Source organism: Cnephaeus nilssonii (genome assembly GCF_951640355.1).
Source record: "Cnephaeus nilssonii genome assembly, chromosome: 14".
Taxonomy (NCBI): Eukaryota; Metazoa; Chordata; class Mammalia; order Chiroptera; family Vespertilionidae; genus Cnephaeus; species Cnephaeus nilssonii.
Window position 1 is genome coordinate 37,920,627 of NC_137085.1, and position 22,674 is coordinate 37,943,300.

Sequence of the window (22,674 nt, forward strand, 5' to 3'; positions counted from 1 at the left end):
GATCCGTGATCCGGTACCTGGGCAGGCCTCTGCGGGTGCTAACCCATGACGCCTGCCATGGTCTGTGATCCATGATCGTGGACCTGGGCAGCCTGCTGCAGGCTTTAACCCACGCTGCCTGCCCTGCTCTGAGATCGGTGATCACGGACCTGGGCAGCCGGCTGTGGGCTTTAACCCACGCTGCCTGACCTGGTCCATGATCCCTGATAGGGGCTTTAAGTCAGCTGCCACTGGCAATGGCTGACTCGAAGCCCTTATCCAGGACCTGGTCAGGCGGCTGTGGGCGCTAACCCAAGCTGCCTGCCCTCGTCCGAGATCGGTGATGGCGGACCTGGGCAGGCAGCTACGGGCGCTAACCCTCGCCGCCTTCCCTGGTCCGTGATCCCTCATCATGGACCTGGGCAGGCGGCTGCAGGCCTTAACCCACGCTGCCTGCCCAGCTCTGAGATCAGTGATGGACCTGGGCAGGCAGCTGTCCTGGTCCGTGATCTGTGATCGTGGACCTGGGCAGCCGGCTGCCGGCCTTAACCCACGCCGCCTGCCCTGGTCCGCGATCGGTGATGGCGGACCTGGGCAGGCGGCAGCGGGCGTGAACCCACGCCGCCTGCCCAGGTCCGCGATCGGGGATGGCGGACCTGGGCAGGCGGCTGCCGGCCTTAACCCACGCCGCCTGCCCAGGTCCGCGATCGGGGATGGCGGACCTGGGCAGGCGGCAGCGGGCGTGAACCCACGCCGCCTGCCCAGGTCCGCGATCGGGAATGGCGGACCTGGGCAGGCGGCTGCCGGCCTTAACCCACGCCGCCTGCCCAGGTCCGCGATCGGGGATGGCGGACCTGGGCAGGCGGCTGCCGGCGTGAACCCACGCCGCCTGCCCAGGTCCGCGATCGGGGATGGCGGACCTGGGCAGGCGGCTGCCGGCGTGAACCCACGCCGCCTGCCCAGGTCCGCGATCGGGGATGGCGGACCTGGGCAGGCGGCTGCCGGCCTTAACCCACGCCGCCTGCCCTGGTCCACCATCATGGCTTGGATCTCACTGACATGGGTGCTGCCCTTTCCCCCCGCCATCTTTGCTGGTTTAACGTGTATATTTGCTCCTGGTTGGCCAGTGGGCGTGACCGGTGGGCGTGACCGGTGGGCGTGGCTTATGGGTGTAGCGAAGGTGCGGTCAATTTGCATATTACTGTTTTATTAGATAGGATACCGATGTGCCAGCTACCATTCTAGGTCCTTGGGGTTCATCGACAAAGAAAAGGGGCTAAGATCTCTGCTCCCTCATGGTGCATGTCTTGCGCGCGCACACACACACAACTGCGAAGCCCTACAGTTAACAACAACAACAAAAATACGGTACTTGGGGGACTGTCTCAGACCTTGTCCTAAATTTATCTGGACAGAGATGGGTTTTTTCAGTCTGCTTACAACATTTGGTTGAGTTGTGTGCTATATAGTCTAGCACTCTGGGAAATGTGGCAGAGGCCTGGCTGGCTGTGTGCTTCAGGGAAAACACCCATCAATATCCTTTGTTTCAACATTTGATCAGTCAGGCAGCGGAGAGGTCCCTGATAAATCCTCTGCCAGGGTCTGGGGTGCAGATAACCTTTGTTGCCTCTTAAAAGGAAACTCAGATGCTTCGCTTGCCCGATGAGCAGGTGACTTTGGGGACTCCAGCGCCGGTCGGAGACTGTCACTTGGCAGGCAGGACCAGGACATTTCGAAGGGGTCCTGGGCAAACAGTGTTGCTGTCAGGGGTGCACTGGTTTGTTTCTGGATTGGCACCCTCTTCAGTCAGGCCCCACGGATTATTTATACTCACCTCCCCTGGGACCCAGTGTGACCTAGCAAGTAGTAAGCACACAACCTGTCCTATTAGGCTCCGGGGACTTGTGAGAAACCATGCCCAGTACCCGCCTCCTGGATGGGCTCAGCTGATGGCATGGTAGGGATTTTTGACCGGAAGTAGGAAGCTTGGTTAAATGTTTGTACAACTCTGAAAGGCTTGAGGAGAGACTCGCTGTGCCAATCCCACTGGGTCTCCTTACTCCCCTGGTTACCGCAGAGAACCGCATCCAATTGCGTGTAAGAGTGGCTGAGCGCCTTTGCGGTGTATTGGTTGGTCCGTTCCATCTGAGATGGAATGACATGAGGTCCAGAGCCCTCGAGGTTATGGATGAACTGGGATGAGAAAGGGAAAGGAGTTGGGGTGATATCATCTTTGGGGGGGATAACTCTCTGTGATGCTGTCTTCCAGTTGTTTTGAGGTGAGAGAAGACACAGGAGAGAGATGGCTGACACACTGGTCGTGTTAGTGATTTTTAGGGCTGACCCAGAAGAGCCTTGACCCTTGGTCCCAGGAGCAGAAACAGCCCCTGGTCCTTTGAGGTTCTGTGATGTGTGTTCCTTGTACTTTAATGGGGACAGTCTCTTACATACGCAACTCAGTATAATTCACTCATCCTTCCTCGGAAATTGTGATTGCAGCCCACTGCTCCGTCTGCGCCTCCCTCACCTGCCAGCTGGGGATCCCAAGGCCCCAGGAGGTGGCAGGACACTTGATGGGGGTTGGGGGGAGGGGTGTCTGGGTCTCTGGATAACTGTGTGGAGCAGAGTCCTCCCCACCCCCACCCTTGACTCATATTGGACTGAGAAGGAGTGTGACACACCATGTGTGTGTTGTTATGGCACTGAAATTCTGGGGTTATTAGCTTATCCTCTCTAATAACACCACGTTCGGGCTCAGATATGGGTAAAAGAAATAAACTAAAATCTAAGAAGAGCTCAGAGCCGTTCCCACAAAAGGGGGTGAGGAGACGTGGTGCCCCCACTCCTGGAAGGTGTGTGTGTAGGAAGTGGTACTGCAGTTTAGGTCTGAGAAACTGGGACCCGGGCAGGTAGGAACAGGGGGTGGGGAACCAGAAAGGAGGAGACCAGAGATGAGTGGCTTTTTAAAAGCTTGTATATGAACCACACTAACCCTCGCACCCTCGTCAGGGAGAAAGGCAGTCGGAGAGAAAGCTCTGGGCCCCGCAGTCCTGGGAGCTGATGGTGTGTGTGTGTGGGGGGGGGGGGGGTAGGTAGGGGGTGCTTTCCCAGGGAGAATCTGGTGGAGCACTGGGCCGCCTGCTGGGCTCTGGGTTCCCGCCAGAGGGGCTCTCTGGGCCGGACTGGGGCTGTCACCCAGGCAGCCCTGGGCCACATTGAAACCAGCAAGGCACCACTTCGTGACCAGCTCCTTTCACTGTCACCCTGGGAATTCCAAGCCAAACCCACAGGCAGGACATCTGTTTCCATGTTCTTCCTTCGGAGCAGCCGAAGTGGTGGTTCTGTTTGAGACAGGAGAAGAGGAAAAGCCAGATCTGAGATCAGAGTTTGAGAAACCGGTCATGTTTCTGTTGTAGCTGCTGAATCTGCTCCTGTAATATTTACTCCTTTGTGATTTTTCAATGAAATGAATGAGTTAGGCAATTTCTTTTCTTTTTTTAATTTAACTTCATTGAAAGTATTGCAGATGTTCCCTTCTTCCACATGGACTCCCTCCTCCCTACTTTCACCCCTCCCCAGGCCCTTACCACCCTTTTGTGTGTCCATGGGACACACACACACACACATATATACACAAGTTCTTTGGTTGATCTCTTCCCACACATCCAACCCCCGCCCCCCCCCCCCCTCTTCTCTCTGAGGTGCAATAGTGTGTTCTATGCTTCCATGTCTCTGGATCTTTTTTGCTTATCAGTTTATCTTGTTCATTAGATTCCACATATGAGTGAGATCAGGTGACATTTATCTTTCTCTGACTGGCTTATTTTGTTTAGCTTAATAGTCTCCAGGTCCCTCCATGTTGTCTCAAAGGGTAAGAGATCCTTCTTTGTTACAGCCGCATAGTATTCCATGTTGTAAATGTACCAGAGCCTTTTTATCCACTCGTCTGCTGATGGGCACTTGGGCTGTTTCCAGATCTTAGCTATGGTGAATTGTGCAGCTACTCACATAGGAGTGCATGCATTCTTTCTGATTGGAGTTTGGGTTTCTTGGCATATATTCCCAGAAGTGGGATGGCTGGGTCAAATGGCAGTTCCATTTTTAACTTTTTGAGGAAACTCCACACTGTTTTCCTATTTCAATTCGATGTGCTCCTCCAGGCTAGGGCTCCCCCATGAACTACAGACCATTTTACCCACCCACGTCCTGGACATCTCCACTTAGATGTCGGTGGCCACAGATTCAGCATGTCCCCTACCCCAGTCACACTTCCTTAAACCTGATCCTCTTCAACTCTTCTCCCCGTCTTCCCAGTCTTAAATGGTGGCACACACTGTTCCCAAATTTCTAAGGGGCCCTGCTTTTCAAGGGGGGTAACTTGCCAAGTTTGACCAGGCCCATCAAAATGCCCATGCTCCTGTCTGGGAAACGTTCTAGCAAAGCCAGAAGGAATATGCACACAACCCCATGCTTTGTAACCACAGACATTGTTAACAGTGTGTGGTAAGTCCTCACTTAACCTTGTAGCTAGGCTCTGCGACTTTAAGTGAAAAAGTACACTTCACAAAACCAGGGCTACCACCAGCTGATTGATACAAACCAGAGTTACCTCCTATGGCATCTCACCAACATTACAACAATATGTTTAACGAAACGACAGTATTCGAGGGCCTGTTGTACAAAAGTCATTCTTTTCCTATTTCAATACATGTATTTAAAGAACAGGCCTCTCTCTTCCTCGTTCATCCCTTCCCTTCGTGGTACTTACCCCTGGGATATTCTAAGACTCTGGGCTATGCCAGTCTCTCTCTGCCCGTCATCCTCGTGACGACGTGTGATTAAACAACATTCCGGGTCAGGCCATTCTTACTTATTCTGTTATATTCTATTTACTTATTTATCTATTTTTTGCCATAATCATACGGTGTATATTTCTATTCTGAATAAAATCTAGCTCTTGAAAGCTTCTTGATCAGAGTGGCAAAAACGACCTCTTTGACTGCCGAACCTTCCAGGTCAGTGGAGACTAAAGAGACAAGTAAATGCACTGTGACCCTTGCCTGGGCAGGGAGAGAACATTAATGGGACAATGGGCAAATTTTGAACAAGGTCTAAAGTTTAGATTACAGTATTGTAACTATACAATCTATGTTAATTTCCTGATTTTTATCATTATACTGTGGTTATACAAGCAAATCTTGTTTTTGTAGAAAAACACACTGACATCTTTAAAGAGGCATTATGTCTGCAACTTCCCCTCATATATTCTAGGTGGAAAAAGTGTATGTGTGCATGAGTGTGCACACGCTTGGAGGGAAAGGGGGTGAATGGTAAAGCAAGGTAGTAAACCATTATTTGGGCCACCTTGAAAGGGATAGGTCATAGAGCAACTCTTGTACCATTTCCCCCACATTTTTGCAAGTCAAATTATTTCAAAATTGGAAGTTTTTAAAAATTATCTTGACAGGTGGGAGAGCTAACCAGGAGGAGATCTCTAAACTTAGAATACTTCTGGGCCCTCTGGGCCCTCTGAGTTCAGTCTGTTCCAAGCCAAGTCCGATGGTTGGGTTTCTAACGACACTGAGTTCTCCTCTTCCTTCAGGCCAGATTTCCCCTAAAGTCCTGTCACTTAGCAGGACAGACAGAATGTTTTCTTCTCCTGGCTGAGCTTCCTGGTTACCTGAAAGCTCAGGTCTAGGTCTTTTCCCAGATTCCATCCTGCAGCAGCCTCTGTGGAAGCCTGTGTTCCCCTTTGATATGTCACTATGATGCACTTTTCCTCTCAACTGGAAGAGCCAGATGCCGGGTTTATCCACTGCAGCATGTGTCAGTCAGGATAGAGTAGGTTATGCTGCAGTAATAAGCTGCCCCCAAAGTTCAGTTTACTCAACACAATAAAAGGCGATTTATTACTCATGCTACATATGCAGTCTGGCATGCTAGGGGTTTTCTGCCCCTCCATCAGCCGGGCTTCCCGAGTGACTGAAGTTTGTTTCTGAAAGAGACAAATGTTGCTCACATTTAACATTTCATTTACCACATAGCACAATCCCACATGGTGTGTGTGAGAAGAGGTAGATGTATTTGTAACATCCCTGATGATTCTCACAGTGCTGCCTCTTAGCAGTTAACAGAGTGAGAGACATTGGCCAAGAGCATTTCCTCCTCCGAGACTTTCCTGTCCTCTGGCTCCCTGTGCCCCCATCTCCCTGTATCCCAACTGTGACCGGCCGAGGCGTCCGTCCTGCCCTAGCATCCTTCTATTGTTTCCTTGTGATTTTGTCTGTTAGATATATTTTTATGAATGCCACAAATGCTTATTGGATATTGGATGCCTACATCAATAGAGGGCACCTGTCCTTTGTCAGACACTGTCCTAGCTTCTGGGATCAATCACACTTTGACTCTGCCCTCGTGGCATTTCCTGAATGGTCATGAAGACAGAGAAGAAAACAGATACTTTAAACTTAGAGTGTAGAACTAAGCACAGATACTGTACCTTTAGAGGGTGAGAAGAGACCATCTGATCCTTTTGGGAAGAGGGAGGTGGAGAGCGGAGGGAGGAGGTGGGAGACAGCCCTCTGCTCCATATAAACGCTGCCCACATTCTCCATTTGTCCTTCTCTCTGGCTGAGAAGAGGGCAAATGATGCCAAATGTGACAGTGGGTGGAGTCATAAGTAGTGGTTTCAGGGCTATCAATGTGTTCTGTTTGGCACACAAGAAATATTTATTAGGCATCCACTGTAATACTACTTACCTTTGGGTGATACTTTATAAATCAGGTTCCCCTGAAAACCACTGGCTCCTTTTACAGATGAGGACACTGAGGCATGTGACTTGTTGGGGTCCTTAAAGGTCCAACTGTACAACTCAGAACCCAGGGTCCTGATTCCCTATCCCCGGCACGTCCCACTGCGCCATCCTGCTGCGACCTTGTTGGAGACCCTGCCTGCCTGAGCATCCCGCAGTCGAGCGCAGTTTTTCCCACTCCTGTGATGGATGTGGTGCAGTCATGTTGATTTCATCACAGCCTCGGTCGTGCTTGAGCAGGTGACTCTAGATCTCCCTGTTCTCTGGCTTCCTGTTGGACTAGTAATGAGAAGGAGCAATGCAAGAGCAACTTTTCCGGGGGTACCATATATACTCCAGGAGATGACAGCTGCCAAACAGATGTTCTGCTGACTCACAGCTGCCAGTGAATAGCCAGCTCCACGTGATGTAATTGCTGGGAGACTCTGCAGGATGGGAGAGGGAAGAAGGGGCCGGCTCCCGTCTCTCTTGGCAGAATCCTCTGGTCGGCTGCAACCTGCAGCCGGGGATGGGATGCTGAGTCTCCGGGACCAGCATGTTGACATGTGAAGGCAGGCCAACCTTATCATTTTCATTTGCTGAAGTTTGGAAAGATTTCTGGTCTTGTGCTAGCCTTCCATTGGTTAAATGAGATAATGTATGTAGAACCCTTGGCACATGGTAAGTGGGCAATAAATGGTAACTTCTGTAATAGTAATAATTGCAGTAATAATGAATTACTGAAATAATAGGGCAATAGCATTAGAGTAGTGACTCTCTGATAATGATGGTAATTATATACATAATAACGGTATAGCAGTCAGTGGCCTGGGGTGGGGGTTTTTGTCTGAGTGCTTCTCCCAGTGACACATGATAATAAAAAGCAGTCTTGCCCTGGTGAAGTGGTTCTGTCGGTTGGAGCATCACCCCATACACCAAAAGGTTGTGGGTTTGATTTCCAGTCAGAGCACATACCTAGGTTTTGGGTTTGATCCCTCGTTGGGGCATGTATAGGAGGCAACCAATCTATGTTTCTCTCCCACCCACCCCCACCCCCGCCTAAAATCAATTCAAACATGCTTGGGTGAGGATTAAAAAAAAAAAAGGCAGACTCCATCAGAACTTTCTTTACTTTCCACCCAGTTTTGCTATAAACCTAAAACTGCTCTGAAAAATAAGGTCAATTAAAAAATGTTTAAAGAGGAGGAAAAAGAGAGTAGACGTATAAAAAAATGTTTAAAGAGGAGGAAAAAGAGAGTAGACGTATAAGTTGGCATTACTATTTTTCATTTCTCAAAAGAATACACTCCTTTGTTGTTTCCACCCATTTCTACCACCCCACCCTTCGTACACCACCGACAATGACAATGGTTATTTTTAAACTAGTGGCCCGGTGCATGAAATTCGTGCACGGGGGGGGGGGGGGGGTTTGTCCCTTAGCCCGGCCTGCACCCTCTCCAATCTGGGACCCCTCGGGGGATGTCTGACTGCTGGTTTAGGCCCGATCCCACAGGGTTCCCTCCTCCAGCCAGCTGCAGGCACCCGGGACCTGGGTTTCCCTCCCTCTGGCAGGCCACAGGCACCTGGGACCCAGGCCCACTGCAGCTGCAGGGGACGGTGGGCAGGTGGCTTCACCTGGGCCGCAGGCACTGGCACATGGGACCATGGGGCGGCCCGGGACCAGGGGGCAGCGGCTTCTCTGTCTCCCGGGCCACAGCCAGCCGCAGGTGCTGGTGCTGGGGACCACCAGCAGGCGGCTTCGCCCGGGCCCGGCTTTTTCAGGAAGGACGTGCGGATGGTCGTCCGGAAGATGTCCCGTCTAATTAGCATATTACCCTTTTATTAGTACAGATTGGCAGTGCAGAGATTCAAATAAGCAGCATGTAAAGAGGCAGTCAAGTTGTTAGTCCCATGCTGCTCAGTTGATCAGTGTTTCTCTATGCGGGACTGGTTGTTGGATGCTGGTGTAACTGACCTCCTAGCACTGCTGGGACTGAAAGCCAAAGGTGTTGGGTGTGTGGTTCCCTCCACTGAGTGAGGCAGCCACATCAGCTCCCCTCACTGTGCGGCTGAGCAGCGTGGCAATGAGAGGGCCCCCCCCCCCCCCCGAGGGTCCCTACCCCACCCTAGCACCTAGGGAGATGTCCCCTGATCCATAAAGCAGGGCAAGTCTTGTGCCCAATGGGTTGGCTTCCTTTGCTTAATAAAAGGTTCTCTTTCCCCCCGAGTAGGAAAATGCCCAGCTAATCAGAGAAGTGGAAGTAGACAGGGTCTCTGCGCTCTCCGAGGACCAGGTGCAGGCCATCAAGCAGCTCTGGCTGGACCCAGGAATCCAGGCGTGTTACGACAGGAGGAGGGAGTACCAGCTCTCAGACTCTGCCAAATAGTGAGTACAGAGCCTCGGCGGGCTGCCCCAAGCTCTCAGGCAAGCATGCTGCATGTACCTCACAGAAGCTTCCCCTGGGGAGTCTCTTCCCACCTAAAACCTTCAGTCTCCCCATGGATCCCAGATTTCTCTCCTTGCCCATACCCACCTGTCCCAGCCATGTCCTGAGCCTCTGTCCTTTTCAATGAGGCGAAAGCAAATGTGGTGTTCCCTTGGTGGAACTGATCTCATTTGGGGTGCAGAAATGATCTGACTTAGAAGAGGACTGCATCTGCTTCTGCCTTCTACTTTCCTCCTCTCCACACCTCTTTGCCTTCGGATTTCCTGACCAGTAGACCCAAGGTCCCATTATCCTAAAATCTAAAAATCAGAGTTTAGATCTCAATGCTATAGGCCCGGCAGAGGCTGATCATGTGCTGCCCTCTAGTGGGCAAGAGCCAGGGAGGAAGCTCAATCTGGGAGCTCTTGGTTTATTAACAACTTGCAAAGGCCCACGGATTATTTTTTTGATCCATAAAGCTCAAGTTTTAAATGTTATCTTTAGGGTAAAAAAATTAGATGGGCCTGCATACAGAGGATCCCAGGGAGATGACCAGAATTTAATTTTCTTAAGAATTTCCTGAGGCAGTGCCTCAGCCAGACAAATCACTGGACAATCTGAATCACAGTCCTTCTTCAAGAGACGATTCCTGCAGCTCAGTTCTTTGCCCCTCGGCCCATGTCTTCTTCCATCTTCTGAGGGCCCCGAGGTCCTTTCCCGAGACGTCCCCCCCCCTTCCCTTCAGGTGCTGTCATCACCCTCGGAGCTGGCGTGGGCGGGGGATCCACTCCCATCACCTGGACCAGGCAGTGAGCAGGAGAGGAAGCTGGAGTCCTACCTTTGGGGTTGATCCCGGGCTGAATGTTTAATCCATTAATCCAGGTTTGCACAACCGATCTGAGCTCAGGAACATTTAGGTGCAAACCAGGAAAGGAAATACAAGAAGTCCCACTAAGGTGTTGGGACTTCAGAAAAGAGGCAGAAGGAAGGGAGGCAGTGTCCCAAAGAGGAGGGCAGACTGTGGGTGACAGCTGGGAGCCAGGGACAGCCTGGTTGGCCACAGCGTCCCGGCATCTTCCTGGAGAGAGTCTAGCATCACTTGCTCTGTGAAGACCCTGGGGAGGGACTCAGGCTCTTGATGTGGATCCATTTGGAAAAGATCCATTGGAGGCACCATAAAATTCAATGGAGCCCTGAATTCTGGGGCAGCAAGTATGAGAAGAACGTTGAAAGTGACTAGATTGGTGGACAGAGCTGCAGCAGACAGTACCCTTTGGAACTGGGGAGACCAGAGACATCTATGCATTTTCTGGGTCCAGGTCAGTGGTTGTCATCTGCTCTGCTGGTCACGTCTGCTTATGTGGCCAGGTATTCACTGCACAAAATGGGAGGGCGGCAGGTACAACCAGTGCTCTCTGATGTCAAGGAACATTACTTACACCTGCCTTGTTTCTGGTGGAACAAGACAGGTGTAAGTAAAAAGTAGCACATATAAGGAAGTCAGTGACGATTAGCCTTGGGGTCACGTATTGGGACACAGGGTAGTTTGCAGTAGGCTGATGGGCTCAGAATCAACTCTGTCACTGACCAGGGCCTGAGTTAGTTGTTTTACTAAAAAATGCCTTTTTTAAGACTTAAAAAAAATGTTTTTAAGTGCCCTCTTATTTTACCTCAGAAAAATGATATACTTGAAGCTCAGGGATTTCATATATGGCAAAAATAACCCAATACAAGTTTTGATTTAGCTTAGATGTTTAATTTCCCCATGTAACAGGAAAACCTTTTCTCATTGTGAACTTCCTGTTGGCCTGTTTTACGCTTTGTGTTTTCTTAGAAACCCCAATTCACTCAGCAAAGTGCCGGAGAGCAGCATCTGCAGTCTGTAATGTTCTTGGCTGAGGACGAGTATGGGAGGGCCTTGGGAAGGCAGGCAGTTAGACTCCACTTCCTCCTCCTCTGGCCAGTGATGAGCTAGAACCAGAAGGAAGTGATGGGGTGATCCACAGGTTTCTCAGAAGGCTCATGCAGGCTCCTGATCCACATTCCTTCTCAAACAGTTGCAGGAGGGCTGGCTCTCAGAGTCATTGATGGGCCCCAGGAATCTGAGTGGGGGTTGCTCTGAGCTGGGGTGACTTCCTTGGAATGGGATGGACACTTCTCCTTTCTGTAAAATGAGTCTCGGCACCTTGTTCTCTGATCTTGCAGTTACCTGACTGACATTGACCGGATCGCCTTGCCGTCATATGTGCCGACGCAGCAAGATGTGCTTCGTGTTCGAGTGCCCACAACTGGCATCATCGAGTATCCGTTTGACCTGGAAAACATCATCTTTCGGTAAGAACGTCTCCCTGATGCATTCCATTAAGAATCTGTGCAGGTTTGGAAGTCCCCCAAAGGGTTCTTATCTTTCGGGGCAATGTGCCCTCTCCATCACAGGGTTTTTAGAATTGTGGTCGGTTTCAAGTGCTAGAATAGAGAGGAACCCACCTTTCTATTCACCCTGGATACTGCCCCTTCTTCCCTGTAAAGATGTGTAAGTGCCTTCTGTCCCATTTGGGAATCCAAAGTGGGAAAGATTGCAGGGGTCAGGCAGGCCTTTGCAACGTCTATAGAAGAGCATGCACTTCCGGAGGGCTAGGGGCCCTGTCTAAAGGCATGGTTGCTGCACAGTGGACGCCAGCCGTTGGGGGACAAAATGTAGGCTCACTATGACCAGATCCTCCAATTAGATAACAAGTGTTTTAAGTGAAACAGCCGGTATTTTAAATGTTAACTCAAAAGTTCTTCAAAACACTACGTTGGCCAAAGAGAATAAATACATCTACGTTGCAGAAGCCCGCCTGACCCCTGGATGTAGCATTCAAGCTTGGGATCGGTCCTATGGCTACGAGGCCCTGCAATCTTTCCCCTATGGGACAGAGGGCACTTACACATCTTTACAGGGAAGAAGGGGCAGCATCCACCTAATGGAGAAAAGATTTGTGGATAAATTAGAGGCATGGAGACAGGAAGGAGCAAAGGCCTGGAGAAAGCTGAGTGGACCTGGAAGACTGGCGCCATTCTGCCCCTTTGGTGGCTGGTGCCCCGGCCCTCTAGTGGGTAGAGCAATGCCCAAGGGGAGGCCTGTGCTTTCTGCCTGGACAATTGCAGCTTCTGAACCTGAGTGACCTCCGCACCTGTTTTCAGTAACGTCACTTACATTCTGTCCTCCTCTGCTGGGAAACGTCTGGTGATTCCTCAGTGTCGAAAGCAGTGGTGCTCAAACCTTTCAGTCTCAGGACCTTCTTTCACTCCTGAAGATCAGGGAGGAAGCCAAGACCTACTGATTTCCATGGTGGAATGAGCACACCCTCCTCCAGAGCCACGAATCCAGCCTTTGAGACCTGTGTTTCTGTTGGACAGGATGGTGGACGTGGGTGGCCAGCGATCCGAAAGGCGGAAGTGGATCCACTGCTTTGAGAGCGTCACCTCCATCATATTCTTGGTTGCGCTGAGTGAATACGACCAGGTCCTGGCTGAGTGTGACAATGAGGTAGGCCAGGTGGGGAGTGTGGGGAGCTGTGGAAGACAGAGACCTATTTTTGTAGTTTGCAAAAAGCCAGCCGGCTCTGCCACTAGATTCTATGCCTGACGTTAAACTGTTTTGCTACTCAAAGTATAGTGTGTGGACTAGCAGCGTGAGCGTCGCCTGGATGCTCGTTAGAAATGTAGAACTAATACATCAGAATCTGCATTTTAGTAATGTCCCCGGTGATGCCCATAAACACGTAAGTTTGAGGATCACTGACCTGGAAACCTGGAACTCCATGGGTACCTGACAGAGAAGCCTGGTGGAAGGAGTGTGCGGCCTGAGCATCGCTGCAGCGGTGGAGCCTCTCAGCCCTGGCTGCACACTGAAAGCCCTCGGGGAGTTTTGAAAAAGCACCATCCTTTGGACCCCACAGTAGAGGTTCCTCCTGCTGGGTTGGAGTTGAGGTGTCTTTTCCAAGTCCCCTAGGAATGCTGATGTGCAGTCAGAGTTGAACAATGCTACTTTTAGTCAACTTTACCTGAGAACGGGCTTCTCCACCTGCAGGGCTTCTTCCCCTACTCCCAGCTGGGCTGGCTGTTTGGGGGCCTCCTGGAAGGGGCGAGCTGGGACTGACCACCCCGCCAGGCTTTCAGTGCCCTCCGCAGGGTCCACAGCAGGGCCTGGGTCTGCCCGGCCCGTGACACTGACCACCACAGGCACTTCTTTGTGAGGATGGGGCAGTTTCTGCAGGATACCCTTATCCTCCCATCGTCTTTCCCCCTACCTTTGACCATGTCGAAAAATGCCTCTCGCTTCTAGGGCATGAAAGTAAATCAGTCAAGAACTCTATCCAGGATTAGGTAATAACCATGAACAAATAATATCTTGTGTTTCTTGAGAGCAGAATTTTCTCTAAGGAGCACAGTTACATTAGTAAATGGGTTAATCCTCCACTAATTAGCTAGAGTCATTGTGCAAACAAGAATAGAATCCTTGGCTGCTACTCAGCTCTTCAGTGGAAAAAAATTTTTAAAAGGAAAGTCCTCGAGATATCAATATGAAAAATTAGCTCCAAATTTGTCTCAGGAAAAGCAAAAGATTAGTCAGGTGGACAAGAACTTCAGCCTGATGTGCTAAAACCCTGAACATTTTCTCCTCTCCTAAAAACACAGGCATCTGGAGAAAAAGTGGCTGCCACTCTAGGCTCTTCCCTTCTGGTTGTGGACATGAGTTGCAGCCTCTCATTGTGTAGTACAGGCATCATTGTTTTCATATGTTGTAGTTCCTTAGAGGTTATTATTGATAAGATCATAATAAATTTTAAAGAAACTTTAAAAGCAAGAGGGATTTCTCCTCTGGCAATAAATTCCATATCTTAATCCCTCAAAATATATTGAACAGGATTATGAACCGATGTTTCTGAGAGTCGTGGGAAAACAGAGACTTACGGCACATCCCTCTCAAGTATTTCTATCTAGCACAAATCTGCTCTCCATAAATCACGAAGTTACTATTTTCCTGCCAATGTCTAATGTTCAGCAATTTTACTGTCCTGCATAATTTCCATCAGGTCCTACTACTATCCAGGCTTGGGAAAGTATTTACATGTTGTAAACAAGTATCCTTACCCATACATTAGAGACCCTGCCGAGCACACCGGTGCCACCTGCATGGGAGGCGTGCACGGGCGCGCTGGGCCCCTTCTCTAAGGGTGGTGGCCCTGCTGAAGAGCTAGTCTTCCTCTCATTGTCCCCCGACTTCTGACACACAGTCTGGAGGCCACACCCAATAGAATGGGTGCCTCAGGGCTGACGCTGTGAACAATCCTAATAACGACACACAAAACTTCTGTCAAATCTGGGCAAGAATTTTCCTTTTCCACGTTGCACAAAAGCCTTTCTGATACCTTACATGCTAATTTGTGGCTAGAGTTGAGGGGTGATTAGAGAGGGTGGGGATGGGGGTGTTCACCAGCTTCAGCAAGGACAGTGACCCCGACTCCAGCTGGGTGAGGGGGCAGAGGGATAGAACCAGTGAAGGGACATGTGTCCCAAGTACTGCTTTTCTTTCTAGTTAACCCTAAGTGCCTCTTTTTCTCCCTTAGAACCGCATGGAAGAGAGCAAAGCCTTATTTAAAACCATTATCACCTACCCCTGGTTTCTGAACTCATCCGTGATTTTGTTCTTAAACAAGAAGGATCTTCTGGAAGAGAAAATCATGTACTCTCATCTAATTAGCTATTTCCCAGAATACACAGGTAGGTGTCCACCTTGCTGACATTAGTCCAGAGTTCTAAGGGCTCCCAGGGACTCGATGGTCTGCCTCCAATGGACTTCCTCACCGTTCCCACCTCCACACATGCTAGCCCTTTGCTAACTTGTTTGTTCTCCAAGACCCAGCTCAGGCGAGCCCTCCGACCCTCACCCCATCCCCAGCAGGCACACCGCCCTCTCTCCCCAGCCAGCTCCGGAGGGCAGAGACTGTGCCTGACTTACCATTGATGGCACTTCCAGTTGGTCAGAGCACCTGGCACTTCTGATGAGTAGGTTAAAGTGTGGCAGACACAGGGTGGACACTAGGTTCCTTGTCCATATGACCAATCCAAGGCAGGGGAGTTCCTGACCTGCTGCTAATGATTTCTGGTACCGGAGGTCTCTAATATTACTAAGTCTGACATTGATATTTAGAGGAGCAGTGTTTTAGAACTCTCCTTTTTCCTTGTACTAAGTGCTTGGCCATGGAGTATAGCACCCACAGGCTTTAAAATCAGACGTGGATGCCTAACAATGTTAGTGCCCATATTCTCCCTCTTCCCTCTCCTAGCTCATGCTGCCTGCTGAGTTAGTAAGAGTGATCTCTCTTCAAAAGCGGTTCAAGTCAGAAAGCTAAATTGGGACACTGTCCTTCAACACATTGCCTTAAATACAAGTTTTAGGTACCAGCTAGATACTTTAAAGTATATTCTTTTACAGGTTTGTAATGAGATATAATTTAAAAAAAAATGCCCAGCAAAACTATTCCCTAGAACTAAGATAGCTTAAGGAAAGATCCCAAATAAGGACAAGAGGACACTGGAATTAATTGGGGGGAGTACCTGGTGGTGAGTGGCATCTTTCTTCTTTATCCCTCTAACTGCGCTCGGAACCAGGACCGAAGCAGGACGTCAAAGCCGCCAGAGACTTTATCCTGAAACTCTATCAGGACCAGAACCCGGACAAGGAGAAGGTCATCTACTCCCACTTCACGTGTGCCACGGACACGGAGAACATCCGCTTTGTCTTCGCTGCCGTCAAGGACACCATCCTCCAGCTGAACCTGAGGGAGTTCAACCTCGTGTAAATGCTGCTGACCACACCTCGCCAACCGGAGACGGGACTCACCGACCCCTGGATATCATTCTGAGAGCTTCTGACATGCGCCGTCCCAGCCCCCTGGGCAGTACTGCACCAAGTCCGCCCTGTAGGCCACAGGGACAGAGATGGGCCACGGAGCTTGTAAGACATTTGAATTTAGCAAAACTTTTTCAAAGTCTTGATTCCAAAATTGTTTTTATATTTCTTTTCTTGACTTTTGGCTTGTTAAGATTTTTGTGTAGTGATTGAATTTGAGGTTTTATAGAATTTTTTAAAAAGCCATCATGATTTTACTGTTTTTTTAAAGAAATAAATTTAAGTGTGTTTGTTAATTTAGAGATCATGCCTTGAGACCTCTAGGATTAATTTGCGTAACTTGAGTTTTAAGCTTTTTTATTATAGCTTGTAATTTTGAGGCCATTTTTAATTGTTTTCCTCTCTTTATGCTGTAAAGTGTGATGCCTTTAACATGCCACCAAAGATTTTTTTAAAACGGTTATTTTTTTGTGCTAACTTTCTAAGCCAAATTAATGACTATGTTGATATCTAATTTGGTTTTCCACATTTGGATCACCATGAAGCCAAAGCTGACAAAAGGTAAATGGGCTCCAGATAGCACATGTTATCCTGGTGAAATGTGTATGTGACCAGGCCTTATAAACTTATGAAATGGCTAAAAGCCCCAACTATTTACTAGTAACAAATGTAATGTAACCCTGCCAGAGGTCTGATGGCCATCACAGATGTGCTTCTGCACCACGTGGGCCTTGCCTTTCTGAGGAGGCTAAGAATACACCATTCTGCCATTAGCGTCGTACGTTGTGTTTCTTCGAGCTCATGGTTCTGCTCCTAAAAAGAAAAATGCCGTAACCTAACAATTAACTACTCAGAAACTTCCTACATGTCCTTTGGAGAGAGGAAAAGTAATTTTGCCCCTATCTTCTTGGTTTAGGCTGGGACCTGTTCCTGAGATTAGCAGGAGAAAAGATTAATACATGCCTGCCTCCTGTATCCATGGGAGACACCCAGGGAAACTGAGTCACTCCCTGAAAGTGGCCCACGCCATCACCTTAATGTTGGGGGGGTGGGAAAGGCCCATTACCAGGAAAAGCACAGTAAACAGAGTAGGGTTGATTCACAGATTTAAGTTGGTGCCTTTGATGAGTTTCATCTACTGTAGAGTCGTCCTCTTCCAGGTACGGAGAGGGGGACACCCTTACACATGGAGATTTCTCTTATAAATATCAATTTCCTCTATGAAAGGGTCCTTACTTCTACTTTCCAGAGTTTTTCCTATGTCTCCTGTTTCTTAAAAATAATCAGCTCAAAAAAAACCCAAAACAAAACAAAACCCTTATGCCGAAGCGGCATATTCTGGGTTGATGTACTCTGCTCCCCTGAAGTCTTACCTTTGAACCTTCACAGGAAACCCACAGTCCAGAGGCTGAGCTGAGGGACAGCTGGGTTGTGTTCTTGGACGGGTCTCTTAATCTTGAGAAGAGGTCAGTTCAGTTAAATGGCTGTGTCTCATTTCAGGAGGTGGTGTCGCAGGTGGGAGCACTCAGATATTTAATAAGACGTGTTTCTGTGGAAACAAAGGGTAATAGTTGGAGCAATTATAAACTCAGTCTGAGCCAGTCAGAAGGTTTCTAGATGAAGCATCTTTTGCAGTTTGAATGTCTCTGATGCCACCGGGCGTTCTGTCAACTTTCTGAGTGGCCCACACAACAGGCACAAGGAGTGTCCAAGCAGGAGTCATTGGCATATCAGATTTATAGGAATTTCATAAAATTTGTTCTTAGTGATTCCAAGTCAATAGAGTTGCGGGGGGGTGGGGGGGGGGAGATTGGAAATGCTAATTTGTAGAGTTGTAGCCAGATTACCTGAGGAAACTAGAACTCAGGATCCAGCCCAGTTTACAGATAGAAAACAAAACCTCAGACAGTTAGCAGGACTAGAATCAGACATCCCAAGATGCGTTATAGTTTCTACTGAAGCATCATTTTTCGCTACATAATCATCCCCATGTTTAATTTGTTTGCAAAATAAATCTAGTCCCAATAAACTTGATGATTTACGTAAGTGCAGCAAGAATAGTGATTGACCAGATACAGGCATTTAAAAATCTGCTTTGCTGGAACTTTTCATAAGGAATCTCAGATTGGACTTTTTAAAATCCTCTCAAGGCTAGGAAGCCAAGGTCTTGGCCTCAAATTTCGCCTGCAATAACCTATATGTCTGGGTTATTTCCTCTCTTCTCAAGGTCCCCAATATATCCTGATGTTCCTGCACCTGCCAGGAAGTGACCATCGTTTCTTACCCAATAAGGCTGACAGGAGCCCTATAAGCAAGGTGCCAGGAAGCTTTTCCAAGGGGCTCTATTAAAACTCAAAACTGCCTGGTCACGCATGATTCTTTGCACATTTTCAAATGTGACGTTCTAGTCAAAGTCTTGGCACTAAAACCACTGTTTTCAATTGTGTCCTTTTACAAGGAGAACAGAATTTTGTTGAACTTAACACAAAAAAACTATGTGCTCATGAAAACAAGAATTCATACTCACAATTTCCAAATTCTGGGGAATCAGGTAGGGAAATGAGTAATTGTTTCATCTTGTTCACAAAGGTTTACTTACCAAATTGCTGTAAGTCACAGATGGTTTAGGAGAAAAGGAAGAAGTTTCCTTAAATCTGGAAAAACAAAACATTAAAAAAGTTATAAAAAATTATAATCATCCTTATTCTTTCATTCAGTCCCAGATAATAAATTCGTGTTGATCTTGATATTTTGTGAGGAGTTTTACGAATCCACTTTTTCCTTAGAGTTTTCTTGGTTAATTCTTACCCAGTTCAATGGTATGATCTGAAAGTTATCAGAAACCTGTACTTTTCAGAGTCCTTTCCATGAATCTCCCTGAAGAAGAAACACTTTTGCAAAAGCAAAACGATACTTTCTATAGATTGCAAAAGATTTTAAAATGTCATAGATAAAGAGCTGAGGGCATTTGGTGGTTTTTGTGACACACATTTTATGATAATACCTGGAGTTACCAGTGATAACATTATATTAGGACATATCAGATTTCCAGGAACTTCATACAATTTCTGGAACACATTAATAACATGTTTCACTACAAATATAACTTAAAATATTTTTGCATTACTTATTTGCCAATTCTGCCCATTTTATACAACAAAAGCCTAATTAGTTTAGTATCTTTTTTTTTTTTCCCCCCCCAAGGAGAGAGTAATCTTGAGATGTTCTAGGGATCCTTTGATATGTTCCAAGTTAGTTGAATGTAAAAAAAAAACCCTTAATTTAGAATTTGATTTTTCAGTTTTCCTAAAATATCAAAAGTTTTGGATACTTGACACTAGGATCATAGATCATTATAAAACAACTAGAGGCCCAGTGCATGAAATTTGTGCACGGGTGTGGTCCCTAGGACTGGCCTGCAATCAAAGTGCGAGTGTCTGGCGTGGAAGGGCAGGCCCCAGCTGATCTCTGGGCCTGGGGCAGCCCCTGGGTTCCCGGGCCCCTGCACACCCCCCTCCGCCTGAGTCACGGCACCTGAGTCCCCACGTGGAGATGTGGTGAGTGCGGCCGGACACTGCAGGCCAGGGAGTAGCGTGGGCCTCTGGGCCGCCCAGCGGTGCCACACAGAAGCCGGGTGGGCAGCGCGCTCTCTCCCAGCCAGACTGGCTCCTGTGCAAACCCACAGGGAGCCCAACCTGTCCCAGTGGCTGCGGCCCAGCTCACCCGGAAGAGGCCATGTGGATGTGGGGCAGGCTCTTTGTGGGCGCCTGGCACCTGAGTGTGGGGGCTTCCCCTGCGCGTGAGCCCTGGAATCCTGGGGGAGGGTAGCAGGGGGAGTGAGAGTGAGCTGGGCGGACACCCCGCATTCTCACCGCACCTCCATCCCTGTCACCCCCGCCCCCAGGTAGCCAGTGAGATGTCGCAAACCCCTGCCCGGGCACCACGGGAGGTTGGTCACCGCCATGCACCCCAGTTCCCTGTCCCAGCCTGGGGCCCGGCCCCAATCAGGCAATCAGGGCCTGCCGGCCACTGCCGCTGGCTGCCAATTGCAGGGCGATTAATCGGGGCTGGGCCCCGTGCTCCCCCCTCCCCCCGCCCGACTCCCTCAGCACCTGGGAGCCAGGTGGTGGCCCCGTCCCCTGCTGCCGACTGTGGGGCAATCAGGCCCCCTCTCTCCCCCACCCCCCCAACTCATACTTGCCTTGGCCTGGCGCTGCCCACTCACCTGATCCACTATCCCACCGCAGTCCCACTCTCATAGGGGCCCATCGGGGCTGGCAGCACCTCCACTGCTGCCCACTGCCAGTGCTGCGTTGCTGACGCTTGCCATGTTCCTCACCACCCCCGGTGGTCAGCGCGCATCATAGCGAGAGGTCAAACTCCTGGTTGAGGGGACAATTTGCATATTAGACTTTTATTATATAGGATACTTAATTACCTATTTAACCAAAGTGACAATAAAAGATTTTAAAGGCAGATACAGAAAGTTACACAGTTGTGAGCAAAACTTAGCTCTTACTATTGAGAAGACTTGGTTTTCTTAAGTAATCAAAAACCGGGTGATAAAGATAACACGAAGCACACAATTATTTTAGTAAAACACAAAATCTTTGCTTTCTTAGGCAAATTACCTAAAAGTAGAAAACCCTTCACAATTTTTTATCAGGAGCAGACCAACAGTACAAGACAATCCTGTGAGCAGATGGAAGAAAATGAAGTTTCAGTTTTACATTAAGTACAATATTGATATTAAAGCTTATCTTTAAACCCTTATAATAAATTAATCCCACTTTATCTACCTTAATAACACAAGGTTCCCTCTCTCACTTCCAAACTTTATATAATCCATTATTTTGTCATTTATTCTTTTTGCAATTTTGAAACAGCTGGTTATATTTCAGGAAAAATTACTCTCTTTCCTTAACAAAAATTCATTTCTGTACCTAGTACATTTTTTAATCAAAAACACATCTTACTTTCCATGCATAAAGAGATGTTGCCCTTACTAGTTCTACAGTTTTAATTACATACACTAATTAGAATTCCCAACCTTTGAAATCTTAATTTCTATTGAAAACCAAGAAGTTAGCAATTTTGAACTGCTACATACCAACATTATGTAGATTGGCAAATTTCTTAGCATTTCCTAATTTCTAGGAGCATGTGCTTCTTCGTAGTACAATTATTCAAGGTGGCACAAGACATGTTTACTCACAGTCACAGAAAGGTTTAGTTTCTTTGTAATAAGAAGCCAAGAGTAGATGAAACTATATTCAGTAATTCATGTTTCAGTACTTTATCTTATTTGAAAGTGATCTACATATTGAATGAATTTCCATCATTTAACTTAGCAAAATTTTAAGGGTTCAAGTTACCAGAAAGATTTGGAAGCTATTTTAAAGTAGACATGTGTTTTGAAACTTCCTAATTATTTGAAGTTCATTGCACTTAACATCTATTTAATTCACTTGGTCTTAAAAATCATATTTAGATTACTCCTGAAAATTTCTAAATAGTTTTTTTCCCTTCAGATGAAAAGAAAATTTGTATTTCAAAGAGTTGGTTCTCAGGTCCTAAAGAAGATGGGGGTAGAAAATTTGCATCTCAAAGCCACAAAGAAAGTATCCAGTTTTCTCTAAGGAGTTTTGGTGTATTTCCTATTTGACTAATAAACCCTGGTGGAATAAAAGTTGAATGTCTGCATTATATCCAATTCTGACAAATCTAAACACATGCTCATTTGATTTAAACCAACATAATCTATGGAATATTTCCTCAGATCATTATATTAGAAACCATTTGGGTTAGTTTCCATATTTCTGAGATTCTAGAAATACTTATCCTATCTAATAAAAGAGTAATATGCAAATTGACTGTCACTCCAACATACAAGATGGCTGCCCCATGTGGTCAAAGATGGCTGCCCCCATGTGGACACAAGATGGCCACCATAAGATGGCCAGCAGGGGAGGGCAGTTGGGAGTGATCAGGCCAGCAGAGGAGGGAAGTTGGGGGCAACCGGGCCTGCAGGGAAGGGCAGTTGGGGGGAACCCAGGCCTGCAGGGGAGGGCAGTTAGGGGTCACCAGGCCTGCAGGGGAGGGCAGTTAGGGGCAAACAGGCTGGCAGGGGAGCAGTTAGGCATCAATCAGGCTGGCAGGGGAGTGGTTAGGGGGTGATCAGACTGGCAGGCAGAAGCAGTTAGGGGCAATCAGGAAGGCAGGCAGGCGAGCAGTTGGGAGCCAGCAGTGCTGGATTGTGAGGGCAGTCGGACATCCCTCGAGGGGGTCCCAGATTGGAGAGGGTGCAGGCTGGGCTGAAGGACACCCCTCCCCCCATGCACGAATTTCGTGCACCAGGCCTCTAGTCTATATATATATATATAAAAGCCTAAGCGACTGTTACGACCAAATGACTGGTCGACCAGTTGCTATGACGCACACTGACCAACAGGGGGCAGACGCTTAATGCAGGAGCTGCCCCCTGGTCAGTGCGTTCCCACAGCCCAATCTCCTGTGGCCCCTCCCCCCTCTCTCCCACCCAGCCACCTCTCGTGGTCCCTCCCCCTGGGCCCTGATA

At 48.3% G+C, this 22,674-nt stretch overlaps 1 protein-coding gene and 1 long non-coding RNA gene across 6 annotated transcripts in view; one reads left to right on the top strand and one right to left on the bottom strand.

Annotated features, from left to right (window-relative positions):
- Window positions 1-16,992, top strand: part of GNA14 (G protein subunit alpha 14) — a 140,913-nt gene extending 123,921 nt beyond the window's left edge. Inside the window, exons 3-7 of the mRNA XM_079790181.1 lie at window positions 9,002-9,156; window positions 11,402-11,530; window positions 12,599-12,728; window positions 14,812-14,965; window positions 15,857-16,992. Coding sequence (XP_079646307.1) covers window positions 9,002-9,156; window positions 11,402-11,530; window positions 12,599-12,728; window positions 14,812-14,965; window positions 15,857-16,047 — 759 coding nt within the window. The 3' untranslated portion in view covers window positions 16,048-16,992. The remainder of the gene's footprint in view (window positions 1-9,001; window positions 9,157-11,401; window positions 11,531-12,598; window positions 12,729-14,811; window positions 14,966-15,856) is intronic.
- LOC307110802 lies at window positions 10,826-22,205 on the bottom strand. Of its 5 annotated transcripts, XR_013814495.1 has the most exons (6): window positions 20,323-22,205; window positions 18,697-18,751; window positions 17,471-17,646; window positions 15,204-16,023; window positions 12,396-12,754; window positions 10,826-11,510 (listed from the first exon to the last, which is right to left on the bottom strand). It is a non-coding gene; the product is annotated as an uncharacterized lncRNA (long non-coding RNA). The 5 variants fall into 5 exon arrangements; XR_013814494.1 differs by having other exon boundaries at window positions 17,471-20,479; window positions 20,729-22,205; XR_013814496.1 differs by having other exon boundaries at window positions 17,471-18,751.
- Between the last annotated feature and the right edge of the window lie 469 nt (window positions 22,206-22,674).